The sequence below is a fragment of the Mobula hypostoma genome, chromosome 8 (assembly GCF_963921235.1).
Source record: "Mobula hypostoma chromosome 8, sMobHyp1.1, whole genome shotgun sequence".
Classification (NCBI taxonomy): domain Eukaryota; kingdom Metazoa; phylum Chordata; class Chondrichthyes; order Myliobatiformes; family Myliobatidae; genus Mobula; species Mobula hypostoma.
The window spans coordinates 65,493,703-65,520,589 of NC_086104.1; the positions used below are offsets into that span (position 1 = coordinate 65,493,703).

Genomic DNA, 26,887 nt, shown 5'->3' on the forward strand with positions numbered 1-26,887 from the left:
ACTAACACAAAATGCTCTAAAGAGTTTGTTGGGAGCCCCCTTCTTGAATCCGTGTTGTGACAATGCCAGTGTGTGATGGTTGATGATTCCTGGATTTTGATCAAGCAAGGAAAAAAGAAATAGGGATATATTTCCAAGGTAGAATGATGTGTGACTAGTGGAAGAACTAAAAACATACCTTGTGCTAAATTGCAAGTTTAGGATATGCAATCAAAGAAGCTTATACCAGTATTAAAAGGATCATTTTTGGTGTCTGGGGGTGGGTTGATGTAGAGGTACCGGTCAAATGGGCTGCATTTCCCGAGATGGCCTGAGTTTTTTGGAGCTACACCCGTCTGGACAAATGCACCTTGTGGATGGAAGGGTTTTTAAGGAGAAAGTATGCTTGCTGCACAATTATCAAGTTCTCATCTGCTCTTGTAGCCATAATTTTTCTGTGACGTTTGCAACTGAATCTCCAGCTTGCTGTTGGTTTGGATTTGCTATGAAAAGGGCATGTTGAAGGTAGCCAATTCACTTGCATTGTGAAAATGGTACATTTGTTACTATCAAATATGAATATTCCCCAGATCTTGGTATATCTGGGCATAGACGCCTCCATTACCTGAGGAGTTATGAGTGGACCTGAAATTCTGCAATCATTGATGAATATTCCCATTTTCAAAGGAGATAATATGCAGAAAGTGATCAAAGTTGAAGTTGCTTCAGATGCAGGAATTGTCCACAGGAGTTCCTGTAGTTCTGGAGATAATTGGTGAGGCTTGGTTGCAGGAGAAGCAGGACTGGCGGCTCAAATGTTCTAGGGTGCCATTGTTTTAGACAATAATAGAGAGGGTGGGATTAAAGGGGAGAGGGTTGGCATTACGAATTAGGGAAAAGGTCACGGCAGTGCTCAAACAGGACAGGCTGGAGAGCTCATCTACTGAGGCAATATGGGTGGAACTGAGGAATAAGAAGGGGTGAACATATTAATGGGATTATAGTGTAGACCACCCAACAGTCCGTGGGATCAAGTAAAAGAAATTTGCAGACTGTTGCAAGAAACACAAGGCTGTGATTTTAACTTTCCACATTGTGACCAGGACTCCCATACTGTAAAAGGGCTGGGTGGGATCGAGTTTGTCAAATGTATTCAGAAAAGTTTCCTTAATCAGTAGACATTCCAACGAGAGAGTGTGATACTAGATCTCCTATTAGGGAATGAGACAGGGCAGGTGACAGAAGTTTGTGTAGGGGAACACTCTGCTCTAGTGATCATAATGCCATTAAGAGAAATTTGGGTAGGTACATAGATGGGAGGGGTATGGAGGATGACAATCCAGGTGCGGGTCAATGGAACTCAGCTTGTTAATCATTCAGGATGGACTATCTGGGGTGAGGGACCTGCTTCTGTGCTGTGGTCTTCTGTGACGACTTTGATCACCTTCCAAAATGCACAACCATCTTCCTTTGTTTTGTTACTCAGTGGAGTTTCCCCTTGAACCCTAGCTTTTAAGGAGTTCATCATTCTTGCCTCACATAATGATTATTAGAAGTTTTGCCCATGTTTAGACTGTAAGTAGTCTGGCAATATATATTTTCAATTCTTGCATCTAGATGTCAGGATTCCAGAGAGCTAGTTCTGTAATCCTCAAATATGTCACAACAGCAGCTCATAGCTTCAGAATGGGAGAGGAAAAGTCAAGTCATTTTCATTTCTTGCATGCAAGTAGCCTCCTGGTTTTTAGTGCTGATTTATGGAATAACTTTATGCTGGAATTAGGACTGGATTGACTGGTGGATTTTAAGGCTGCCAAAAGTTTAATTTAAAGGAGCAATTTTTCTAAACCTGTTTCTTTGACCCATTTTTGTGCGTGACATTGTGTGGACAGAATCTTTGTTTCATACCTTCTGTTGGAAGGATAATTGGGCAGTTTTCACATAATATTAAATTGATTTGTTTCTGTTTCAGAAACTCTTGTTTTCCCTGGGTGGTTCATTCTTGTATTATGCTGATCACTTCAAACTTTACAGTGGTTTTTGTGCAAACCACAGAAAGGCCCAGAAAGTTTTGGAAAGAGGTAAGATATAAATGTTATCAGTAGATTTTAATTAAACAATTAAGTTCATGTGGGGTTTAACTGCAATACTGGCTTATGCTGCATATTATTCATTGTTATAGTATGACTGAATTTAGTTGAATTTATGGTGATGAATAAGCACTGATCTTTTTTGCCTGAGTCAGGTCCCATGCAAAAGATTGTGTGCATACCCTATTGTTTTATAAAGGCTGGAAGGCATTTCTTACTGGTCCCAGAACCAAGCAAAGTAGGTGCTGCTTGTTAGGTGTTGAGGCTTAGCTCTGGATTTGTTGCCAATGAGTTATTTTAATAATAATATTTTCAAATGTCCCTGACACTCAGAAGCATTAGTTTGATTGCATTTATAATTTTAAACAACAAAAATCATTAAACAATGCAAGTTTAAAACAAATAGAGTGGCATGCAAAAGTTTGGGCACCCCTGGTCAAAATTTCTGTTACTGTGAATAGCTAAGCGAGTAAAAGATGACCTGATTTCCAAAAGGCATAAAGTTAAAGACACATTTCTTTAATATTTTAAGCAAGATTACTTTTTTATTTCCATCTTTTACAGTTTCAAAATAACAAAAAAGGAAAAGGGCCCAAAGCAAAAGTTTGGGCACCCTGCATGGTCAGTACTTAGTAACATCCCTTTGGCAAGTATCACAGCTTGTAAACACTTTCTGTAGCCAGCTAAGAGTCTTTCAATTCTTGTTTGGGGGATTTTCACCCATTCTTCCTTGCAAAAGGCTTCTAGTTCTGTGAGATTCTTGGGCTGTCTTGCATGCGCTGCTCTTTTGAGGTCTATCCACAGATTCTCGATGATGTTTAGGTCAGGGGACTGTGAGGGCCATGGCAAAACCTTCAGCTTGCACCTCTTGGTAGTCCATTGTGGATTTTGAGGTGTGTTTAGGATCATTATCCTGTTGCAGAAGCCATCCTCTTTTCAATTTCAGCTTTTATACAGATGGTGTGATGTTTGCTTACAAAATTTTCTGGTATTTAATTGAATTCATTCTTCCCCATGCCACTGGCTGCAACACAAGCCCAAAGCACGATCGATCCACCCCTGTGCTTAACAGTTGGAGTGGTGTTCTTTTCATGAAATTCTGCACCCTTTTTTCTCCAAAGATATGTAGCTCATTGTGGCCAAAAAGTTCTATTTTAAATTCAGCAGTCCACAGGACTTGTTTCCAAAATGCATCAGGCTTGTTTAGATGTTCCTTTGCAAACTTCTGATGCTGAATTTTGTGGTGAGGACACAGGAAAGGTTTTCTTCTGATGACTCTTCCATGAAGGTCATATTTGTGCAGGTGTCACTGCACAGTAGAACAGTGCACCACCGCTCCAGAGTCTGCTAAATCTTCCTGAAGGTATTTTGCAGTCAAACGGGGGTTTTGATTTGCCTTTCTAGCAATCCTACAAGCAGTTCTCTTGGAAGGTTTTCTTGGTCTTCCAACCTGACCTCCACTGTTCCTGTTAACTGCCATTTCTTAATTACATTACAAACTGAGGAAACAGCTACCTGAGAACACTTTGCTGTCTTCTTATAGCCTTCTCCTGCTTTGTGGGCATCATTTATTTTAATTTTCAGAGTGCTACGCAGCTGCTTAGAGGTGCCTATAGCTGATGATCGTTGGGACAAGGTTTGAGGAGTCAGGGTATTTACAAATCTTTGAAATTGGCATCACCTGGCCTTTCCTAATGATGACTGTGCACAAGCCATAGCCCTAACAAGCTAATTAAGGTCTGACTTTGGTAAAAGTAATTGTGAGAGCTCAAATCTCTTGGGGTGCCCAGACTTTTGCATGGTGCTCCCTTCCTTTTTTCCCCCACTCTAAAATTGTACAAAACAAAAATAATACACTAATCTTGCTTAAAATTTTGAAAAGAATGTTTCATCTTTGACTTTGACTTTTGGAGATCAGTTCACCTTCTACTCACTTAACTATTCACAGTAACAGAAATTTTGACCAGAGGTGCCCAAACTTTTGCATGCCACTATATAACTTGCTCTGTTCCTGTGCTGTAGTCCTACAGCAATTGAATGGAATCAGGGAATACTGCTTGTACATCTGAAAGGATAACCAGTGTAAATGGCTCAGCTCCTGTTTGGCTGATTGATTCTTTGAACAGTCCAGGAGTGAATGGAGAAATCACCATCTTACTTCAGTCAGTTACTTAACAGCACTTACACTGAGAAATGCTTATGGTTCTTGTAGATTAGATGTTTCTCGCAGATTAGATGTTTCTCAGTGTAGGTGCTGAACCCAGGCTCTGTTTGCTAAAGATGCCAACTGATGAAGATAAAATTGAAATTGGAGCTGATATGCAAATTAAAACAAAAACTATTCCACCATTGGTTCAGAAAAAAAAGTTTTACTCAAGGAAAATTAAATTTAATGGCCTGTGGAGCAGTAGCAGCCTATTACTTGATATCTATTAATCATGTGCCTCATTAAGTAATTTTTTGTTAATAGCATGCACTGAACACCTGTTTTATTGAGTTAGAATTATTCCTTTTCAATAGCTTACTACTTCTGATGACTAACATCTGCAGAATTAAACACAAGCTACATTTCAACAATGTAATTTTCAGATTTCACCATTTCTGATCCTCCACCCCACACCAAATACATTAAGAATGTTATTTTCAGTGCCATTTGTGGGTATCCTATAATTGGGAAAATTAGATGGGAGTATTTTTCTTTTAAATAAAAGTTGTAATTCAATGAAAAGGGAACTAATGCTTTCCCACATATATAATGAATAAACTCTTCTCGGGCTTCCAATTGGGTACAAGTATCGATTTGAACTGATGTTTTGATGACAAACGCAGTCATCTTCATCAGGGATGATGCCTAGCTAGGCATGTCTAGTCCGGTGGTATTTATACCCTTGTCATCCGTCCCTCCTGATTGGTTAGTCCTCAATCAATCAGGTTTCTGCTGAACCATCTTGTTTACAATTGAATTCCAGTTCTTACTTGGAGCAAGACCTTTGTCTTTGTTTTAAAAAAATTCTCTAGTTTTATTTTAATGGCTTCCTTCACCAGGTAGTCCCAAAAGCCATTTGCGTGGCACAGTAACCTTGCAAAAGCTATTTCGGACCCAGGGAGTTTCCACAAGAAAGTAAGATGATTACGCACAACCTCATTACAGAATGGCTACAAGGTCAAGGAAATTAATTGGGCCAACGGAAAAACCAGGAAATCTAACAACGACGAGTAACCCGTCGCTACCACTTGCCTTCACTATATTTCCAAGGTTTCTGGAAGGATCACTAGGATCCTGAAGAGATACTAGATTAATACCATCCACAAACCCGTAAGGAGGCTCAAATCACTGCTCGTGAGGGTCAAAGATGACCTGGTACTCAGGACAGCTGGCAGTTACAAGATTCCCTGTGACTGTGGAGCAGTGTATATCAGCCGGGTCAGTATACACGGTGGAAACCCTCCATCAAGGAGCACAAAAGGTGTATCTGGATTACCTGGAGAAATCAGGGGTAGCAGAACATAGCATTTACAATGGCCAAAAGATTGATTTCAACAACACAAAACTACTGTGGCTTTTGGGACTGCCTGGTGAAGGAAGCTATTGAAATAAAACCAGAGAAAAAGAATCTTAACAAAGACAAAGGTCTCACAACAAGGAAGAACTGAGATTCGCTTGTAAACAAGGTAGGATAGTGAAAACTTGATTGGATGAGGACTAACCATTCTGGAGAGACAAACAAGACATGCCTCGGCATCATCCCTGATGAAGATGGTAGTTTATCATTATATAGAGTCCATTAAAATCAAGATGTACCCTGCTAGAGGCCCGAGAAGAGTTTACCTGTGTTAATTCAATGTTAATTGAGTTAGTGTCTTAAATTTCAGATAGATCTCCCTGGCTTTGCCTTTGCCACCACATTTATGATACAAATTTTGTGCTACATCATGGGTGCTGACAGGTAGTGTCATGGCAGAAATTGTGCTTAAAGGTTCTGTACTGGCACCAGCCAAGAGAAACCTAATTTACATTGCTCTAGTTTGATAAATATGCAAAATGTGTGACTGAATTTTGCTCATAATGAGTGTTAATGGAGCTAACAGCAACTGCTGAGCTCAGTTTTCAGTACCAGTGGGAGAAATGACATGGAAATTCAGCTGGAAAAGAATGTACTGGTCCAGCTTAGTCACTTACAGTAGGAAGTTCATTGTGATCCCAGCAATAACTTGGCATTGTGCAAACCATAACATTATAAAAGATGTCTTCGTCTTTATAAACAGACTTTCATTAGTAATATTTTTTTGTCATGACAGATTAATCCAGTGTTCATGAATGTTTCTCATCCCTGTAAAGAAACTGAGGAAAATAAACATGCATTTGTAGTGTCTTTTATTATTTCAGCACATAGCGCCTATTTTTAAACTACTGTCAGTGTTGTGGGAAGATGCAACAAAGTTTGAATACTATAACAGTAGTGACTGATACCTATATTTATGTAAATGATTCATGTTTCTATTGCACTGAAATTTAAATGATAAACAAGTATTCATAATATTGTTATAAAACATTTTGTAAACAGTATCAAAATAATCAGCCAATGTATTCATAAAGCAATAGATCTTTTCTATAAAGTTACTGTTTGTGTACTTGATATCATTCATCAGTACTTAATTTTTTTTTTAACAAACCTGTGCCGTGTCTCACTTTTTTTTTCCTCTGTGTATTGTCAAAAAGTTTATTTTCTTCTGTTGAATTCCAGCTAAAACTGACAAAGCCTTTAAAGAATTTTTGGATGCACGAAATCCAACAAAGCAACATTCTTTTACCTTGGAATCTTATCTAATTAAGCCTGTGCAGAGAGTTTTGAAATATCCGTTACTACTGAAAGAGCTAGTATCTCTAACTGATGCAGAGAGTGAAGAGCACTATCATCTAACAGGTCAGTACTGAAAGCATGCCAAAGACGAAGACATAGAAACACAGAAAGCCTACAGCACAACACAATTATCTTTCACAAAGGAGTAGTTTGGTTTCATTTCAGAAGCATTTTTTAATATTCCCAGCAATGGTAGGTACACATTTGGTGTGTGACCAAATCATAATTTTCTTGGTGGTGGATAGATTTGTCAAAGTAATGAAAGAGTGGAAGTTACCTGCAGTGTTTTGAGGCATAGTAGTGGTGCTTCCAGAGCCCTCATTAAACTGGATATTAAATTTTTAAAGCATTCAATTAAAAGGGGTGAAGTTCCAATGCTTTCTTGTTTTACGATGGTTTGAATCTCAAAGTGTCTATTAAAAGCTTAAACTGGTTAATTTAATTAATTATTAAAGAGATTTTTAAAAATTCCGAACTTTAATTATTTTAATCTGAGGAAACTTATTGTAGGGATGTGACTGGCTTGATTAGGTGAATATACCTCAGTATTTATATGAAGTAAAATGCTAGAGACTATTACATGTGAAAATCCCAGGAGATTGGCACTTTCTGAGATACTCAAACCACCCTGTTTGCTACCAGTAATTATTCCACAGTCAAAGTCAATTAGATCACATTTGTTCCCCGTTTTGATATTTGGTCTCAACAACAACTGAATATCTTGACCACATCTGCATGGTTTTATGCTTTGGGTTGCTGCCACAATTGGCTGATCAGATATTTGCATTACAAGCAAGTGTACCTAATAAAGTGGCCACTGTATGTAGGTAAGAATGGATAAGAGAGCTGAATTCCAGAATAAGCAGAGTTTGAACAAGTATGGCATCAAAGGAACACAATGATTTGATACTAGGAAGAGGTGGAACATTTACAGGCCGAGCACAAAAGTCCATTTGAAGATGTTGAGTGTCCTTTCTTTTAAGCACCATGAATATTGTCGAAGTACCTCAGTTACAAGAAGTATTGGATCTCCCCTCTGGACAGCCCAAGAATATGATGGGAGATGAATCGCCATCTTTAGCTCTACACTTTAAATGTTGAACTCCGAGCATGAACTTTATATCACCCTCCAATCATCCATCATTTAAGCTAATTTTTATCTAACCAATACATTCTTGTAGAAACTGGTGCAGACCCAAACTGGGAAACAAGCAATATTGTTAATGGATCTTTCAAAAAACATCAAGTTTTAAGTTACTGTGCATTGCAGGAGCTTTGCCAGATCTAATGTAGGCACACCTACAGCTCCTGATGTTTCTGTTCCATGGAAGTCGATGGAAAAAGTAAATCATGCTGCAATCCTGTACCACTCCCTTCTCCGATTCCTGAGATATGCACCTGACATCCCTTATTCATTGCAGTCTCAAATGATGAAAAACCATCAGTCATTTAAAAGGCATGACAAACACAAAATATTTTAAAAACGATATAATTGTGACTTTGCTATTTTATTTTTAATCATAGAAACATTGAAGGAAATGGAGAAAGTTGCTAGTCACATCAATGAGATGCAGAAAATCTATGAGGATTATGGAACTGTCTTTGATCAGCTGATTGCAGAACAGCCTGGAACGAAGAAAGAGGTAAAACTCTTTGCATGGATGTTTATTCTTTTCTAGGCTTTCTATTCGTGCTTCAAGAATTCTTCCCTCTATTGTCACAAAATTAACTACTATATAAGCTGGAACTAAGTGTTTGTATTTTGTAGAAGTCAATGCAGTGAAGTATTATGTCAATCACACACTTTGGAGTATGCAATTTTTTTCCCAGAATCATACGCACAGAAAAAAGGTCCTTCAGACTAAGCCAACCAAGTTGTCTTGCCTCAGCTAGTCCCATTTGCCTCTGTTTAGCCCATGTTCCTTTAAACCTTTCCTATCCATATACTTGTTTAAGTGTCCTTTAAAGTTGTAATTGTACCCACAAGTAGATTAGTATATCACAATTATGAATCCTTACTTTTATTAACCTGAGCCTAATTCTCACACCTTTATCAGTGGCCTGGTCAGATCAAAATACATCATGAACACGATATCAAACCTGAGATCTTCCTGATCTGCAAGGTTTGTACTGGTGGTAACATTATAAACTGAGCCTGTCTTTTGAATTCAATCATTAGGAACTTTAATTAAATGAAACTTTTACCTGAAAAGTTTAGTGGCAGAAAGCAAAGATCAGCAGTTAGAATGACTTGCAAGCCTCTCAGTGTCATTTACATTCATCAGTGGGCAAGAGGAGCAGAGCAATGACAGATGGAATTTAATCTTGTTGAGTACAATGGAAAGGCTTTTAGACAATGGGCGTAAGAATAGATAACAAATGGTAGGGAACAAGTTCAAGGTTCCCTATGGGTGGCAACAGGTAAGATACATTCAGTGGCATAGAAATATAAGGTTATGGTAGAATTTTATAAAACATAGGTTAGGTCTCACACACAGTGTTTTACGCTGGAGAGGGTGAAGAGGAGATTCAACATGATGCTACATGCAATTTGCTGAAAAAACTCAACAGGCTGAGCACCATCAGTGGGAGGGAAAAAAAATGTCATTGCGGAGTTCCTCCCACTGATGCTGATTTTGTCCAGCAGATTGCGTAGTTCTCAAGATTCCAGCATCTGCAGTCTTTTATATCTCCATTCAAAACAGTGGTGCCTGGCATGAGCCACCTTAGTTATGAGAATAGACTGGATGGTCTGTTGTTTTTTCATTGAAGTGGAGGAGATGGAGAGAGATGTTTAAAAGGGCACAGAGCACTGAGTCAGAAATTTTTCCCATAAAAGTACCTAAAATTAAAGGGTGTAACTTTAGGGAGGTTGGGCATGGGTGGTTGAGCAATCTTCCCACCCAGAGTGGCTGCAATGCTTTGCCTGAGACAATGATGATGGAAACGGGTACTGAGCAACTGTTTGAATAAGCACCTGAATTGCCTAAGTAAAGAAGGCTGGGGACCAAGTGCTGGTAAGTGGGATTTGATGCTCAGCGTGGGTGAAAAAGCCTCTTTCTGTGCTGTCAAACTCTAGCTTAGTGGTTAAATTTATAGTTCTGCATTAATTATCTGGTTGATACATGAATTAAGTTTAGTTTCCTTGGTTATGCTTTGCCTAGGAGGCTGAGCTTGAAACAACTGTGGTACCATTTTTCAATGGATAACATAGCTACAATAATAGTTAATTTACCTATATTCTTTGTTTTAGTGCAATGGTTACAAAAATAACAATCAACGCAATTCCCTATTACACCCTTTCACCACTTGAGTGATATAACAAGGGCAAGGCAAAGTCTAAGCATTAAATTCACTTTCCCACCTTGACTTTCATGATCTTTGGCCCTCAGTAAAAATCCAGTCCAGATGAAGGGCCTTGACCCAAAACACTGACTGTGCATTTCAGCCCAGCACTTTGTGTTTTGATGCCAAGCCTGAATATAAACAGATAATTATTCACAACCTTCTGTGGCAGAGAATTATATTAAAGGCTGACAATGCAAATGGGTGACTTGAAACTTATTAACACTTGGAAAAATTTAGCTTTCTTTTAAATCTGATATTATAAAATGCAATCGGAACAATGAATGTAGCTCACCAAGATAATGTTTTTTGCTCTTTTTAACAACGATTTCTGTACTGCAACTTAAATTCCCATATTTTCTTTTAGGTCACAGAACTTTCAATGGGAGAGCTTTTGTTGTACTCTTCTGTAATTTGGTTAAACCCTTTCCCATCTCTGAATCGAATGAGAAAAGATCCTGAACTGACTGTATTTGGTGAGTGCCACAGTGGGGGGGGGGGGGGGGACGACGACAGAGAAGTGGAAATGGATGGTAGTTGACTTTGCTATTCTAAATTTGGTAAGCAAGAACTTCACATTTCCAATGAGGTATGAATCAAAGATTCTCATACCGGCAGCTGGCTCCAAGAACTGAAGATTTAACAATGATTTTTGCTGAATGTTTCTTCTTCATCCTCTTAGACTCCTGACTTATTTTGGCAGCTGTTTGCTATCACACAACAGCATACTTTATTTATAAACCTGAACACAGAATACCGATAAACTTTTTGATGAAAAATCCAATTCTATCCTAACACAATGTGTACGTTTTGGGGAAAAGTGATGAGAAATGACTTGCCCTTTCTGGTTTTAGATTTGTTATTCCTTCCACATGGACATCCACCACAACTCCCAACACTGCAAACTACTTTTCCAATCAGGATACCATATTTGTTATAAATGAAGTCTTTTACATTGAATTTTCCTCATCTGTGTGCAGCATTCTATTTCCTATTGAATCACTGAGTGATCTGAGGAATAATACACTTTTTTAAAAAAAAAGACACTTCAGAAAGAGTTCAGAACATTCCCTGATCCAACATTCATTTGAGAGTTAAACAGCAAATGCTGGAATCGTACTGTATTTGGGTGGATGACATTTCTTCAAAATGAAGAGCTAAGAGATTCAAGTTGCTGATAAAAAGGAGAGATGGACATAACAAGATGCATGTCTATGCTGAGTATAAAAGAGACCAAATGACATTTAAATATCTGCAAGAAACAATAATTATCCAGTTTAAAGTTTGCCTGCTGGTTTTCTTGGATTAGTAGTGAGAACTGTAACTTTGCTTGCACCTGATTTGACTTTTTCTCCAATTAATTCTTTCAGTCAGTCAGGGCCGATCCAAAGATCAGTTGTAGCGATGGATGGTGTGTACAAAGGACAGAGGCTTGATCAATGCAAGCTTATGATTCACTTACTAGAAATTCCTCGTTCACATTGCCCATAGCTTTCCAACTGACATGTATTTTTTTCTTTAGTTTTTAGACGAGCCGTCATATTGGTCTACAAGGAAATTTACAAGCTTAAGAAAAAAACAGTAAGTGACCTGAGTGAAGAAATTGGCCTGGTTTGATTGCAGAAAGGTATTCTTTTTGTGTTTCAAACATTTGATTCCTGAAACCTGTTCTAATTCTAGGGAACAGTACCACGTTCCACTTGCATCTATGGTGATACTGATCAGTTTAAATTCAAATGGCTGATTCCACTATCAGCTCTTCAGGTTCGGATGGGAAATGCTGCAGGTAATTCCATTTTAATATAAATAGAATGAATTTGTGTGCTGATCACCAATTGGATTAAGACAGTGCCATCCAAATACTCAACATTTTTGAGCTCTTTTACAGATCCTTTTCAGATTTTAATATCTACCACTTAAATTTTATTGCAAGGTACTCTAAACCAACCATGATCTTTCATTAGTTATTTCTCAGATAATACCACAATGACAAGATGGAGTGGGTGACTTCTAAAACACTACAACCAGCCAGTTGTTGGCTTTCTCATTACTTGATATCCTACGGATACAATCAAATTGGCTCAAACACAAGAGACTCTGCAGATGTTGGAAATCCAGAGCAACATACACAAAATGCTGGAGGAACTCAGCAGGTCAGGCAACATCTATGGAAACGAATAAACAGTTGATGTTTTGGGCTGAGACCTTTCTACAGTCCTGAAGAGCGATCTCAGCCTGAAATGACTGTTTATTCAAACTGGCTTCAAGCAGATTGTTAAGAATCATCCACTCTGCACTTTTGTCTCAAGATTGATGCAAACACTCTGATTGTGGTTTTTACACTGATACAGTAAGTTCTACAAATCAAAAAAGCTGGTGATGAAGCAGCCTTCTTCCAATTACCACTCATCAATGAAAACAGGATTTCTGGATTCCTTAGCATGTTAAATTTCTCTGTGGTCCCGTATTGTAGATCCATAAGGTTAGCAGCCTATTTTTAGATAATGTATGCTGCTACTCCTGGGATGTTCTTGCAACAGTATCATTCAGCCTAGGCTGCTGAAGTCTGAAGGATATCCTGGGTTATGTGCACAATGTGGTAGAGTACAGATCTGTTGCTCGAGGTGACCAACAATGCCTCTCAGTGATTTGTTCATTCTTACTGGGCAGGATAAGTTGATTTTCTCATCATCTGCCTCAAACCCAGTCCGGTACCTGGGCCCTCTCAGATTTCTATTTCTGTTAAACAAACAGTGCTGCATTAGCTGTTTGTAGTGGAGAATATTCACCTGTATTGTCATCGTTGTTACACAGGCACAGTAGTCAAGAGTTGTGTGTGGTGTTAACCTCCAAAGCAGTGGTTCTAAAATACTTATTTCTATGTCGGGAATGATGGATGCATAAAGTATGGGGAGAAACTGGTCTTCAGGGACAGTAAAAGTCAAGAGAAGAGAATTGAGCTCATTGTGAAATGGGTTGCCAGTCAGGCACTATCTAGTTTGCAAACCTGCGACACATTCGGGCCCCCTTCCGCACTCACATATGTTCACTGTCCAGCAATAAGAACCATAAATAAAGATTACAAGGTAATTTACAAGCTTCTCATAACCTGTTCGTGGGTATCTAATGGCATACATACTCAATTTCCTTTGATTGCTACCACTTGGTACCAATATAAGTAAGTTCATTTAATCTCATTGCTGTTCAAGATACCTTACTCTAACACCCCAGAGACTAATTTTAGAACATTCAGTGGTGAATGGAAATGCTACCAATAGGTTTCTATTTTGATAACCAGCTAATACTATATAAATTGAACTACCTAGTGAACAGTTTATTACACAGTTCTAAGCATGGGACTGTTAAGGTTTTTTAAAAATCAGCTATATGCCTCTAGAATGATTATTGTCTTTTGGTTCAGGGACAGATACTAACTGCATCTGGGAATTAATCCACACCAAATCTGAAATAGAAGGACGACCTGAAACAATATTTCAACTATGTAGCAGGTAACTTCAATCACTGAAATTATTTGGGAAGAGGGAGATCAGAATGGATAAAGTTCTTGTATACAGACTCCCTTCCTTTTGAGTCTACCTCAGACCAAAGATTATCCATGCCCCCTTGTTTTCAGAAACCAATGCAAAACTGTACAAAGCTGCATTTTCTTCAGAGCAAGTGCAATTAACACATTAACTAGACCGATTCTTCTCTCCAAATGAAAGAATCATTGTCCTCTTTAATGCTGCAAGGGCAAATTATTTTTAAGTGTTTTCTCCTAGATTACTGACTTCTTTGTTAAGACAAATACACCTAAACAATTCTTTCTTCAGCTTCCTCCTGTTCCAAAATATCCTAGCTTTAATCGCGTCAAGAAAATGGATTCAATTCTAGGTCTTAAGTTAGTCTAACACAGACAGTTTAATTATATGTTTTATAAAAGTTGCCAAATGTCAACCCCTAAATTTTTCATTACTGCCACAAAGTTTTATCTTCACTGTTGGTAAAGATTTCTACACAAGTCCTGCAACAGAACACTTTGTTAGCATGCAAACTGACAAGATCTGTGATCATTTAAATCCAAAATACTTTGAAAATGTAGTCTTAAATATATTTCTGCAACAATAGTTATTTCTTTTAAGTTCTTTCTATTTGCAGTGATCCTGAGAGTAAAACAAATATCATTAAAGTGATACGTTCAATTCTGAGGGAGAATGTTCGTCGGCATATGACCAAGTCAGAAGGACCATTTGAAAAACTTAACAAAGATCATTTGATTCCCCTAAGAAACAGAGTGCCATCATCTGCCAAAATTGGTAAGACCCTATATGAACTGCCAAATTCTTGGCCGTTCTGTATAAAAAGTAATTGTCTTCTAATCACACTTCCTTGAATTGAAGTTACCTTTACATCTGCTGTAAAGATATTGCTTGAGGAATGTTCTGTGTGTTGAAAGAGTGTTCCACCAATGGTTTTAGATTTTTCTGCACTCTACTATTTTTATCCTCAGCATAATAAGGTTAAATATTCAAATCAATGGTGAGTCAGGCCTCCAAGGTTTATTTAATGCAATAGATACAAGAAGTCTCTCAAATTATGATGCAGGTTGTTTTAAAATTCAACTTAGCTCATATCCTGCTTTACATTCATGGGTAATCAATAATTAAATTTTATTATTTCTTTACTTCAGCTTCAACTCGAGCATCAAGGTTAACCAAACGTTCCCCAACTATTTGGTGTCAGGATTCTGAGAGACGCAACACTGATTCAGATGAATGTAGCCTGAGCAGTGGGACTTTAAGCAGTGGCTGCCATACCTCAGAGAGTGGCCTGGAACACAGTAGTCTATCATGCACAAAGAGGGAACACAGTGCCCAAGAAGGTGAAGTAAAGGAATCAGACATTTTAAGTGATGAAGATGACTTGTGTGAATCCAAGAATGAGTCTTCAACAAATGAAATTGAGGCACAATTTGAAAAAATGCAGATTGATACCAAAGCTGCCTTGGAGCAGCTATCAAGTCAACAAACAGAAGCAGAAGAGGTAGAACAAACAGATCATCTTAGGCTAATGCGAGGTCACTTCTGTCCCATCAAAAGAAAGAGTGCAACTACAAAGAAGAACAAAGGGAATCTGTTAGTGATGCATAAGCATAACCGATCTCTGGATAGTCAATCTGATGGGCCAAATATTGATTTGAATTCTGTGCTGGAGAGGGAATTTAGCATACAGAGCCTGACTTCTGTAGTTAATGAAGATTGCTTTTATGAAAACATTGAAAGTAATGGGAAGCCTTAGTTTGTAGGAAACAGTGCCCAGTTCAGGCTTTGGAGTTAGTTTATTTTGTCTTTTCTTCAGACTTAAGTTGTGCTGTTTTGTCCAGTTGATTTTAAGATTAAAGACTTTAGAAACATAATAAAGGAAAGCAATGTTTAGTTTGTCTTAATGCCATCTGCACTAAGACCACAGTCAGCCTCAAATGTAGATGTTTAAAACATTTTCGTTCAAGAAAATATTAAGTACAGAAGTCAATTATTTATTATCCATTATGGATAATAAAGTTGTTTGGTTTCTATAAGACACTAGTTTTATATGTAGATTTGCAAATAACGCAGGTATTGAACACCAAAAGTAATATTTTCAATAAAATTGCTTATTTTAATAATAGGCTGTAAATCTTAATTTTATTTATAGTTGGAAAATAATGGTTTACATTAGCACCAGAATTATCAAAGGAATTTGTTACATTGTGTCTTGTTTTAAGTTTCTAAATATGGTGTGTGTGTCTTTTGTTTAATCTATTTTGGCAAAGTTATCCTTTGGTAGCCTAACACAGGGCTCCACTTATTTAACATTATGTTCAGCACTCCAGGCTTCAGTAAAGTATATGCCTCTTAATGCTAGCATTCTTCTATTTAGGCATCTTGATTTTTTTTTTGTCTATAAAAACTGGAGGTTGTGTATATTGTAATTTTACACACTGCATTGTAATATTGGTTTTAATGGGTTATATTTTATATTCTGGTGAATGACTACTTGACATTAAACATGCAGGAAGTACTTCAATGTTAAATAAATATATACATATTGTATTCAAGAAGCTCTCTAATTCATTTCCTTTAGATGTCTTTAAAACAAAATATTATTGTCAAAACACATTATACCCACATGTTTAGATCCAATTAAAAAGATAACTTGATTACCTGCCATGCTCAGTCATTTGGATCAAGGGTCTTTTTTAAAACCTCAGCTTGCAAACCAGCTTATCATTTTAGTGCTTTACCATGAGGGAAAAACTCATGGAATGCACATAAGATTAAAAAGGTGCATTATTTAAATTAAAAAAACACACACAAGTGCATTAACTGCCAATCACTTTTACCAGATTCTTTCCCAGAACTTTCATGTCATAAAAACCAAGGACCAAAGCTATTGTTAATTTTCAGTACCTGCACTTTCAGATTGACATTACAAAGGCCTGATGTCCAACGTTAGCAATCTTCACTCCCTTGAGATTTGTTTTTACGAAGAAGCCACTTTTGTTTTAATTCTTCTCTGTAGTTATAAGAAAAAAGATCCACATTCTCGTTGCAAAGCTGGCTATATACATTGCAAAGGTTTCTAAACTGAGGTATAGAAAGCTGAGTTGGGCAGAGTGTGGGGTCGACATCAGCAGTATAAAACATCCGTTCTGTTAGCTGTGCTCGTTGAGCTTCAGGAAATAAAGTTCTAGAAAAAGCAAGGATTTCAAACTGTCATTATCTATAATTTTGTTGCTGCTAAACATTCAGAACATACTAAAAGGACAGTTACTCAAACAGATCTTAATACCAACTATACTTACCAAGTTATGGTATTTTGTAATTTAAACTATTAAAACCTGTTTAAAAGACATGCAAACACTGTTTAGAGTCATAGAGAAGTACAGCAGTGAAACAAGTCCTTCACCCCATGCCGAAGCATTTAAACTGCTTACTCCCATCAACCTGCATCGGCACCTGAGCCCTCCATACCCCGACCATCCATGTACCTATCCAAACAGAGCTTCCATGCACCACTTGTGATGGCAGCTCGTTCCACAGTCTCACAACCCTCTTGAGTGAAGAAGTTTCCTCTCATGTTCCCCTTAAACTTTTAACCCATGACATCTGGTTGTAGTCCCACCCAACCTCTGTGGAAAAAGCCTGCTGGCATTTACCCCATCCCATATGTCTATTAAATCTCCTCCCAGTCTTTCCTTATAACTCAGTTCCTTCAGACCTGGTAACATCCTTGTAAATTCTCTGTACTCTTTCAAATTCATTTACATCTTTCCTGTAGGTAGGTGACCAAAACTGCACACAATACTGTACTCCAAATTTGGCCTCACCAGCGTCTTATACAATTTCAACATAACATCCCATCTCCTGTACTCAACACATGGATTTATGAAGCTGCTGATGCTGAAAACGGCTAGACCCATGAAAGAGCAAGAAGTTAATACTACTGCCAATTACCGTACCTCAGAATCTAATGAAAAATAATCAACTTGAAACAATAATTTTCCAGTCAGACCAGGTGAGCATTTGATAAATACGTGAACAAAGTCCCTAATCTTTGAGAACCATGTTCAAGCATTTTAACATTGGTCCTGATTACTCAAGTCCTTTCTACAGTGCATTTCCATGTGTGCAAAGTAGCTTGCAAATGGGTCATTGACCCGCAAAGCAAGCTAAATGTTGAGGAACCAACTAGGGAGCAGGCCATTCTGGACTGGGTATTGAGCAATGAGGAAGGGTTAGTTAGCAATCTTGTCGTGCGAGGCCCTTTGGGTAAGAGTGACCATAATATGGTGGAATTCTTCATTAAGATGGAGAGTGATATAGTTAATTCAGAAACAAAGGTTCTGAACTGAAAGAAGGGTAACTTTGAAGGTAGGAGACGTGAATTAGCTAAGATAGACTGGCAAATGACACTTAAAGGGTTGCCGGTGGATAAGCAATGGCAAGCATTTAAAGATCACATGGATGAACTACAACAATTGTTCATCCCAGTTTGGCAAAAGAATAAACTAGGGAAGGTAGTGCATCCGTGGTTGACAATGGAAATTACGGATAGTATCAATTCCAAAGAAGAAGCATACAAATTAGCCAGAAAAAGCAGGACACCTGAGGACTGGGAGAAATTCAGAGTCCAGCAGAGGAGGACAAACGGCTTAATTAGGAAAGGGAAAAAAGATTATGACAGAAAGCTGGCAGGGAACATAAAAACTGACTGTAAAAGCTTTTATAGATATGTGAAAAGAAAAAGATTGGCTAAGACAAATGTAGGTCCCTTACAGTCAGAAACAGGTGAATTGATTATGGGGAGCAAGGACATGGCAGACCAATTGAATAACTACTTTGGTTCTGTCTTCACTAAGGAGGACTTAAATAATCTTCTGGAAATAGTAGGGGACCGAGGGTCTAGTGAGATGGAGGAACTGAGGGAAATACATGTTAGTAGGGAAGTGGTGTTAGGTAAATTGAAGGGATTAAAGGCAGATATATCCCCAGGGGCAGATGGTCTGCATCCCGGAGTGCTTAAGGAAGTAGCCCAAGAAATAGTGGACGCATTAGTGATAATTTTTCAAAACTCTTTAGATTCTGGATTAGTTCCTGAGGATTGGAGGGTTGCTAATGTAACCCCGCTTTTTAAAAAAGGAGGGAGAGAGAAACCGGGGAATTATAGACCGGTAAGCCTGACATCGGTGGTGGGGAAAATGCTAGAGTCAGTTATCGAAGATGTGATAACAGCACATTTGGAAAGCGGTGAAATCATCGGACAAAGTCAGCATGGATTTGTGAAAGGAAAATCATGTCTGATGAATCTCAGAATTTTTTGAGGATGTAACTAGTAGAGTGGATAGGGGAGAACCAGTGGATGTGGTATATCTGGATTTTCAAAAGGCTTTTGATAAGGTCCCACACAGGAGATTAGTGTGCAAACTTAAAGCACACGGTATTGGGGGTATGGTATTGATGTGGATAGAGAATTGGTTGGCAGACAGGAAGCAAAGAGTAGGAATAAATGGGACCTTTTCAGAATAGCAGGCAGTGACCAACGGGGTACTGCAAGGCTCAGTGCTGGGACCCCAATTGTTTACAATATATATTAATGACTTGGACAAGGGAATTAAATGCAGCATCTCCAAGTCTGTGGATGACAGGAAGCCGGGCGGCAGTGTTAGCTGTGAGGAAGATGCTAAGAGGATGCAGGGTGACTTGGACAGGTTAGGTGAGTGGGCAAATTCATGGGAGATGCAATTTAATGTGGATAAATGTGAGGTTATCCACTTTGGTGGCAAGAACAGGAAAACAGATTATTATCTGAATGGTGACCGATTAGGAAAAGGGAAGGTGTAACAAGACCTGGGTGTCATTGTACACCAGTCATTGAAAGTAGGCATGCAGGTACAGCAGGCGGTGAAAAAGGCGAATGGTATGCTGGCATTCATAGCAAGAGGATTCGAGTACAGGAGCAGGGAGGTACTACTGCAGTTGTACAAGGCCTTGGTGAGACCACACCTAGAGTATTGTGTGCAGTTTTGGTTCCCTCATCTGAGGAAAGACATTCTTGCCATAGAGGGAATACAAAGAAGACTGGACCGACTAGGCTTATACTCTCTGGAATTTAGAAGATTGAGGGGGGATCTGATTGAAACGTATAAAATTCTAAAGGGATTGGACAGGCTAGATGCAGGAAGATTGTTCCTGCTGTTGGGGAAGTCCAGAACGAGGGGTCACAGTTTGTGGATAAAGGGGGAGCCTTTTAGGACCGAGATGAGGAAAAACTTCTTCACACAGAGAGTGGTGAATCTGTGGAATTCTCTGCCGCAGGAAACAGTTCAGGCCAGTTCATTGGCTATATTTAAGAGGGAGTTAGATAAGGCCCTTGTGGCTAAAGGGATCAGGGGGTATGGGGGGAAGGCTGGTACAGGGTTCTGAGTTGGATGATCAACCATGATCGTACTGAATGGCGGTGCAGGCTCGAAGGGCCGAATGGCCTACTCCTGCACCTATTTTCTATGTTTCTGAATATGGGTAACATAGGAGATTCTGCAGATGCTGGAATTCTAAAGTAACACCCACAAAGACTGCTAGAGGAACACAATAGGTTAGGCAGCATCTATGCTGGGGGAATAAACAACCAATGTTTTGGGCTAAGACCTTCACTGGAATGCAAGAAGGAGGTAGTACAGTTCTCAAACAAGCATAATTTCTACTGTCAATTGCAGCATTAAAAACATATTTCACTGATTCTGTTTTGATCAAACAAATGTGCAAAAGTATCAATTGCATCTAAATGTGATAAAAATTTCTCAATTCACAAAAACATACCAGCGATAGACTGTCTCTAACTTACTCAATTCCTCGGTGGCAGTGCTTTCTCCGAAAGCTGAAGGCACATCTCACGACCTTTTCCACGAGTTTGAACGGCTGCTTAATCTGTGGTGTCTCAAGCGGAGTCAGATGTACAACTCCTACATCAACCTGGAAACAACGTTTAGATTTAACATGCAGTTACTGGTGCAAAAGGAAAATAATAAAATCAGATCATCTACAAAAGCATCAAAACGTACACCAAATGACCACTGAACCCGCTCTAATATTCAATAGGATCGTCTCTCTTAATATCATTGACCTGCTCTCATTTGATGTCTTTCATGTCTATAAATTTAGTATCTCCTCAAGAATATTCAGCTATATTGGTCTCTACAGAACTTGTGATAAAGAATTCCATAAATATATCATTCTCCAAATAAGGAAATTTCTCAACCTGTGACGCTTCATGCCAGACACCCTAAGGAACATTAGTATGTTTTAGCCCTGTTAAAATTCTATAAATTTTAATTAGATCCCCCCTCATTCTTAGCATAGGTGAATACAAACTTAATTTTCCCTCATATGCAGTCCCACAAGGAAGGTTTATCCTTTTTTTAAAGGAGGCAAAAATCACACAGTACTGCTAGTGTGTTCTCATGATGGTCATGTATATTCCTAGCACTGCATCTTTGTTCTTGCACTCAGATCCTCTTGCTGTGGAGGCCAAGTACCATTGCTTGCTGTACCAGTATGTTTGTTTTCAGTATCCAGTGTAGGGCACTGACAACCACTTAGTAAATTACTACTTCCCAATCAAGTGACATGTATTTAATGTTTCCAGAAATAGACCTGACCGAGAACAGATTCAACCTTTCTGCCCAGCAGAAAACAATTCAAAATGTCCTCAGTTCTTTAACAGGCAGCTGCATATTTTAAATCTTTGCAAATGAAGAAAACAATTTTTTTAAAAAGCAAAAATCATGAAGACATGGAATTATTAAATCAATTATTTTGGCCCAACTTAACCAGGTAATTTTGCTTCATTTCTCCACCCTATCACTCATGCACAACTATTACCGGAATATTAGAACAGATGGAGGACACACAAAGTGCTGGATGAACTCAGCAGGCTGTGGAGCGTCAATGGAGGGGAATAAAAATTAACATTTTGGACCGAGACCTTTCATCAGGACTGGAAAGGAAGGGAGCAGAAGCCAGAATAAGATGGGAGTACAAGCTGGCAGGTGATGGTAAGAACAGATGAGGGGGAAGGTGGGTGGGTGGGTGAAACGATGTGGAAAACGGGAGGTGATAGATGGAAAAGGTAAAGGAATCTGATTGGAGCAGGACAGTGGACCATGAAAGAAAGGGAAGGAGGAGGGGAACCAGAAGGATGTGATGACCAGTTGAGCAGAAGGGGGAGGAAAGGTAATCAGAATGGGAGAAAAATAAAAAGGCAGGCAGGGAAATAGAGGGGAGTGGTTACAGGAAGTTAGAGAAATCAATGTTCATGCCAGTAGGTTGGAGACTACCCATGTGGAATAGGAGCTGTTGCTCCTCCAACCTGTGTTCAGCTTCATTGTGGCAGTAGAGACAGCCAAGGACAGACATATTGCTGTAGGAATGGGAAGCCGAGTTGAAATGGGTGGCTACCATGAGATCCTGGCTGTTGTGGCAGACAGAGGGAAGGTGCTCATGAAGCAGTACCCCAATATGCATCGACTCTCACTGACAAAGGAGGTCATGCTGGGAGCATAGATGCAATAAATGATCTCAACAGTCTCGCCAAAACCTGGAGGACTGTTTGGGGCACCGAATGCCGGTGAGGGAGGAACAGTAGGGGCGGGTGTAGCACTTGTCACGCTTGCAGAGATGTGTGCCAGGAGGAGATCTGTGGAGTGGGGTGAATGGATAAGGGAGTGATGTGCAGAGTGATCCCTGTGGAAAGCTGGGAGCGGGTGGGTAGGAACCTGTTGGAGATGGTGGAAGTTGTGAGAATAATGTGCTAGATACGGAGGTTTGTGGCATGGTACCTGGGGACAACGGGAACAGAGCGGGGGTGTGGGAGTGATGGTCTGAGGGCAGACGTGTGAGAAATAGAGGGAATGTGGGTGAGGGTAGCATCATTTATGGTGGGGGGGAAACGTCATTTTCTGAAAAAAAAGAGAACATTTCGGATGTTCTGGAATGGAAAGTCTCTTCCTAAGAAGAGATGCAGTGGAGGCAGAGGAACTGAGAGAAGGGAATAGTATTTTTACAAATGACAGGGTGACAATCAAGATAACTGTGAATCGGAGGGTTCGTAAAAGACACTTACATTGTGTATAGAGCATACAGGTTGTGTTGAACCCAAGTTACACTACATCTGGGATACTGAATCATATCTGCTTCCCATATTTCGTGGCAACATAAACCACAGCGCATATAATATCCCCTTTGACCTGAGTCTGCACCCATTTGCACTAATCCCTCTATTCATTTCACATTCCTATCAACTACAGTACCACAAAATTTTACTGCTTACCAACACATTAGGGCAATTTACAGTGACCTACTAATTTGCAAGTCATTTGGATGTGTGAGGAAATCAGACAATCTCCACTTAGGCCCGCTGGAGGTCAGGAATAGTCTTGGGTGGAGCTGTGAGACAACAGCTCCACTACCCAGAACCCTACAGCACAGAAACAGGCCATTCAGCTCATCTAGTCCATGCTGAACTACTAATCTACCCAGCCCATTGACCCTCTTCCCAGACCATAGCCCTCCTATCCATGTACCTATCAACATTTCTCTTAAATTCCGCTGTATTTTTTGCCAGTCTTCTATCTATCCATAGCACCACCAATCTTTGCATCATTTGCAAACTTACTAACCCACCTATTTATATGTTCATCCAGGTAATTTATAGACATCCCAAACAGCAGAGGTCCCAGTACAAATCCTTGTGGAACACTACTAATCACAGACCTCTAACAAGAATATGTCCCTTTGACCACCACCCTTTGTCTTCTATGGCCAAGTCAGTTCAGAATCCCAATGGCCAATTCACTATTGATCTTATGCAAATTAATCTTCTGTATGAGCCTCCCAAGAGAGACTTTGTCAAATGCCTTACTAAAATCCATATAGGCAACAAGAACAACATGTAGTGAACAGTTGCAGGTTCCTGGGCATCAACATCTCTGAAGATCTAATATATTGCCGAATATATCGATGCAATTGCAAAGAAGGCACAGCAGTGGCTATATTTCATTAGTAGCTTGAGGAGAATTAGTATGTCACCAAAAACACTTGCAGTTGCATCACCATCTGGTAAGGAGAAGCCACTCCTTAAGAGCTCAGGGAAGTGTTAAGTTCAGCCAGATCCATCATGGGCACCAGCCTCCCCAGCATCCAGGACACCTTCAAGAAGCGATGCCTCAAAAAGGCAGCGCTGATCATTAATGACCCCCATCCCCCCAGGACATGCCCTCTCCTCATTGCTACCATCAAGGAAATAAAGACACACACTCAACGCATCAGAAACAACTTCTTTCCTTCCACCATCTGATTTCAGAATGGACAATGAACCCATGAACACTACCTCAAGTATTTTTCCCTCTTTTTTGCACTATTTAATTAATTTTCTTTTTATATATACTTATTGTAACTTATAGTTTTTATTATTATGTATTGCAATATACTGCTGGTGCAAAACAACAAATTTTATGACATCTGACTCTGATCCATAGCTCTACCTCTTATCACCTCCAAAACACTCAATCAAGTTAGTAAGGCACGATTTGCACCGAACAAAGCCAAACTGGCTCTCCCCAATTAGACCATTGTTCCAAATGTTCATAAATCCCATCCCTAAGAATTCTCTCCAGTAACTTTCTACCACCATTGTGAGGCTCACGGTCTATAATTTCCAGCATTATATGGCTCCTGTCTTGAACAATGGAACAACATTAGCAATTGAAAGCCTCTCACTTACCAAGTACACCTTTGCCAGAAAACCTGTCCCAATCCACACCTGCCAGATCCATTCTGATGCCAAAACTGGCCTTTTTCCAATTTAGAATCTCAACCCAAGGACCAGACCTATCCTTCAGCATAATTATCTTGAAACTCATGGCAATATCATCACTAGATTCGAAGTATTCCCCTACACAAACTTTTGTCACTTACCCTGTCTCATTGCCAAGTAGGAGATCTAGTATTGCACCCTCTCTAGTTAGGACCTTAATCAATGTATTGATTAAGAAAACTTTCCTGAATTCATTTGACAAACTCTATCCCACCTAGCTCTCTTATTGCTTGGGACTCCCAAGCGATATATGGAAATTTTTTTTTATCCCATTCAATCCTTTTACAGTTTGGGAGTATAAAATTTTAAATTTATAGAAATTTAAAATCACCTACTATCACGACCTTATGTTTCTTGCAACAGTGCATGATCTTTCTGTGAATTTACTCCTCTAAATCCCACTGACTGCTGGATGGTCTATATAATCTCATTAATGTGGTCACCCCTTCCTTATTCCTCAGTTCCACACATATAGCCTGAGAGACGAGCTCTCTAACCTGTCTTGTCTGAGCACTGGCGTGATATTTTCCCTGACCAGTGATGCCATCCCTCCCCTTTTAATCCCTCCCTCTCTATCACATGTAAAACAATGGTACCCTGGAACACTGAGCTGCTTGTCTTGCCCCTCTTACAACCAAGTTTCACTGATGGCTACAATGTAATAATTCCATGTGCTGATCCATGACAAAGCTTGCTTGCTTTTCCTACAATATTCCTTGCATTTCCTACAATATTCCATCTCCCACCCCCCATCTTCACCACATTCTACAGAGCATGTATCAAGAGCATCCTGAGCAGCTGCATCACTGCCTGGTTCGGGAATTGCACCGTCTCAGATCGCAAGACCCTGCAGCGGATAGTGAGGTCAGCTGAGAAGATCATCAGGGTCTCTCTTCCTGCTATTACAGATATTTACACCACATGCTGCACCAGCAAAGCTAATGGTATTGTGAAGGACCCCACACACCCCTCACACAAACTCTTCTCCCTCCTGCCATCTGGCAAAAGGTACTAAAGCATTCGGGCTCTCACGACCAGACTGTGCAACAGTTTCTTCCCCCAAGCCATCAGACTCCTCAATACTCAGAGTGTAGACTGACATCTACATCATTTATTATTATATTCTAATTTGTCCTCTACTGTGCCTATTGTCTTGTTTATAAATTATTGTACTGCCCTGCACTATTTTGTGCACTTTATGTAGTTCTGTGCAAGTATGTAGTCTAGAGTAGCCTTGTGCTGTCTCACATAGTCCAGTGTAGTTTTGTGTTGTTTCATGTAGCACCAGGGTCCTGGAGGAACGCTGTTTTGTTTTTTACTGTGTACTGTACCAGCAGCTTATGGTCGAAATGACAATATACTTTACTTGACTTCACTTGACTTGTATATACATCCCAGAACATCAGCCCACCATACTCAACCTTTCAATTCCTGACTTGTTATGTATGCTTAACAACATCTTTCCCCACAACCACTCCTGATCTGGCACTCTGGTTCCCATGCCCCTGTAACTCTGCAGCATGAGCAAACCTTCCTGCAAGGATATTAGTCCCCCTCCAGTTCAGGTGTAAATTATCCCATCTGTACAGGTCCCATTTTCCCTGTAAGAGCCCAATGATCCAAAAATATGAAGCCCTCCCTCCTACACTACTTCCTTAACCATGCGTTAAACTGTATGATCTTCCTATTTCTAGCCTCACTAGCAAGTGACACAGGTAGCAATCCTAAGATCACAACCCTAGAGGTTCTGTCCTTTAACTTAGTATCTAACTCCCTAAACTTAATTTGCAGGATCTTGTCCCCATTCCTTACTATGTCATTGGTACTGACGTGGACCATAACCTCCGGCTGCTCACCCTCCCACTAAGAATGCTATGGACTCAATTAAAGATGTCCCTGACTCTGGCACCCAGGAAGCAGCATACCATCGAGGAATCTCGTTCTCATTTACAGAATCTCCTGTTTGTTCCCCGAACCAATGAATCCCCCATCACCCCTTCGCTTGAGCCACAGAGGCAGACTCAGTGCCAGAGACTGACCGTTATGACTTTCCTCTGCTAGGTCATCCCCCACTCCTCCTCCTATCAACAGTATACAAAGTAGTATGCCTGTTATTGAGGGGAATGGCTGCAGGGGTACTGCACTGGCTGCCTATCCCCTTTCCCCCTCCTGACTGTCCATCAAACCCTCAGCCTCCTG

At 39.6% G+C, this 26,887-nt stretch overlaps 2 protein-coding genes across 7 annotated transcripts in view; one reads left to right on the top strand and one right to left on the bottom strand.

Annotated features, from left to right (window-relative positions):
• The window catches only part of LOC134350589 (rho guanine nucleotide exchange factor TIAM2-like), a 276,948-nt gene extending 260,580 nt beyond the window's left edge, over positions 1-16,368 (top strand). For all 5 annotated transcript variants that reach the window (XM_063056011.1, XM_063056010.1, XM_063056012.1 and 2 more), the window contains 9 exons: positions 1,952-2,060; positions 6,815-6,994; positions 8,456-8,574; positions 10,644-10,752; positions 11,799-11,857; positions 11,957-12,062; positions 13,698-13,785; positions 14,435-14,592; positions 14,967-16,368. In XM_063056011.1, coding sequence (XP_062912081.1) covers positions 1,952-2,060; positions 6,815-6,994; positions 8,456-8,574; positions 10,644-10,752; positions 11,799-11,857; positions 11,957-12,062; positions 13,698-13,785; positions 14,435-14,592; positions 14,967-15,574 — 1,536 coding nt within the window. In that variant the 3' untranslated portion in view covers positions 15,575-16,368. The remainder of the gene's footprint in view (positions 1-1,951; positions 2,061-6,814; positions 6,995-8,455; positions 8,575-10,643; positions 10,753-11,798; positions 11,858-11,956; positions 12,063-13,697; positions 13,786-14,434; positions 14,593-14,966) is intronic.
• Positions 15,249-26,887, bottom strand: part of tfb1m (transcription factor B1, mitochondrial) — a 56,229-nt gene continuing 44,590 nt past the window's right edge. The window contains exons 7-9 of one of the 2 annotated variants that reach the window (XM_063056014.1): positions 20,660-20,787; positions 16,726-17,005; positions 15,249-15,386 (exon numbers count right to left, since the gene is read on the bottom strand). In XM_063056014.1, coding sequence (XP_062912084.1) covers positions 16,768-17,005; positions 20,660-20,787 — 366 coding nt within the window. In that variant the 3' untranslated portion in view covers positions 15,249-15,386; positions 16,726-16,767. Of the gene's footprint in view, positions 15,387-15,599; positions 17,006-20,659; positions 20,788-26,887 lie in introns of those variants that run through there. The other variant, XM_063056015.1, reaches the window with a different exon arrangement.